Source organism: Sinocyclocheilus anshuiensis, unplaced genomic scaffold (genome assembly GCF_001515605.1).
Source record: "Sinocyclocheilus anshuiensis isolate Anshui unplaced genomic scaffold, SAMN03320099.WGS_v1.1 scaffold18564, whole genome shotgun sequence".
Taxonomy (NCBI): Eukaryota; Metazoa; Chordata; class Actinopteri; order Cypriniformes; family Cyprinidae; genus Sinocyclocheilus; species Sinocyclocheilus anshuiensis.
This window is the reverse complement of record NW_015559575.1, coordinates 1-1,226: the sequence shown is the minus strand read 5'-3', so window position 1 is coordinate 1,226 and position 1,226 is coordinate 1. Positions and strand designations below refer to the sequence as shown.

Sequence of the window (1,226 nt, the reverse complement as noted above, 5' to 3'; positions counted from 1 at the left end):
AAGAAGTAGTTTTCGTAAAAAGCTGTACGAAGAGTGACACGTAAAAAAAAAAATAAAAAAAAGTACAAGCCAATGGCAAATCTATTGCCAAGGTGTGCAGAGGGTTGCAATGCATAAAAGTAAATCTGTATTTGAGGGACATTCAAAAAGTGTTCAAAAAGAGTACAAACATACCGGCCGATCAAAGACCATGATCTCCCAGAGTACCTCCGCCACATCAGGCAGAGTGTAAGGCGGCAGGCAGAAACAGCAGGTGTTGATCAGCTGAGTCACTAGCTGCTGCCCACGCTGCTCCATCACCTGGCCAATCAGACGCTTTCGAATCTCAAAGTCATCCTCATGCTGAAAGACAAGAAAAAACGTTTTATGCAATGACTGAACAGGAATGAAAGTCTTTCGATTGGTTGGTTTAGTTTGATCATCATGCCGCTTACGTCATTGGTGACCCCGGTGTGAATGAGGTCTCTGACGAACTTCATGACGCTGCAGTTGGCATCTCGATGGTCCAGGGTGGTGGCAGCGATGGCACATTGGATAATGTGGACGATAATAGTGCTGCTCAGCAACGTTACCGGACTACGCTGGACAAACCTGAAATAATGAAAGAAAATAGCTTGTCCATAACACACACAGTTTCGCCCAATCTCATGTTAATCTTGGGTACCTATAGAGTAGTATTGCATCCTTCATTTCTCCAAAGAAAGAGTCTTTAGTTTTATCATATTTAGAGCAGGGTGGCCGATATAAAGCCGATATAATTGTATTTATTTTAATTAATATTTAAGAAATTTGAAATCATTTGAAAATGGATAAAAAAATTAATTTGTAAGATAAAACATACTTATACTTTAGATGACAAAGTATTTTCCACAAATAAATATTTAATAAAAATATAATTAAAAAAGAAAGTAAACTTTAACCAACAGAGCATTCTGGGAAGTTTATGTGCATTGGGAATCATATATATATATATTTTTTTTTTAAATAAAGCCAAGGTAACACTCATTTTACATACAGCACACAGTGAAAATGACATGAATATGACAGTGGGCAAATGCATAAAGCGCAGCATAATTTGAAATCACGAATTTAATGTTTAAAGCATTCAATTCGCACGGACCGAAAGTCACGCAGAGAACACGATCAGGCAGGTCACATGCACACTTCACAAGATCTCACTTGATTCAACAAAGTTTGCAAGGTTTGTGAAATTAAATTTTCATTAG

At 37.5% G+C, this 1,226-nt stretch overlaps 1 protein-coding gene across 1 annotated transcript; it reads right to left on the bottom strand.

The window, feature by feature from the left end:
* Positions 1 to 80: 80 nt before the first annotated feature.
* On the bottom strand, positions 81 to 591 carry LOC107681605 (transportin-3-like; the record flags this gene model as incomplete). Its single annotated transcript, XM_016477914.1, has 2 exons — positions 81 to 342; positions 435 to 591. Coding segments are annotated over 2 exons (346 nt in total), but the record flags the coding sequence as incomplete, so codon positions are not given.
* Positions 592 to 1,226: the final 635 nt, after the last annotated feature.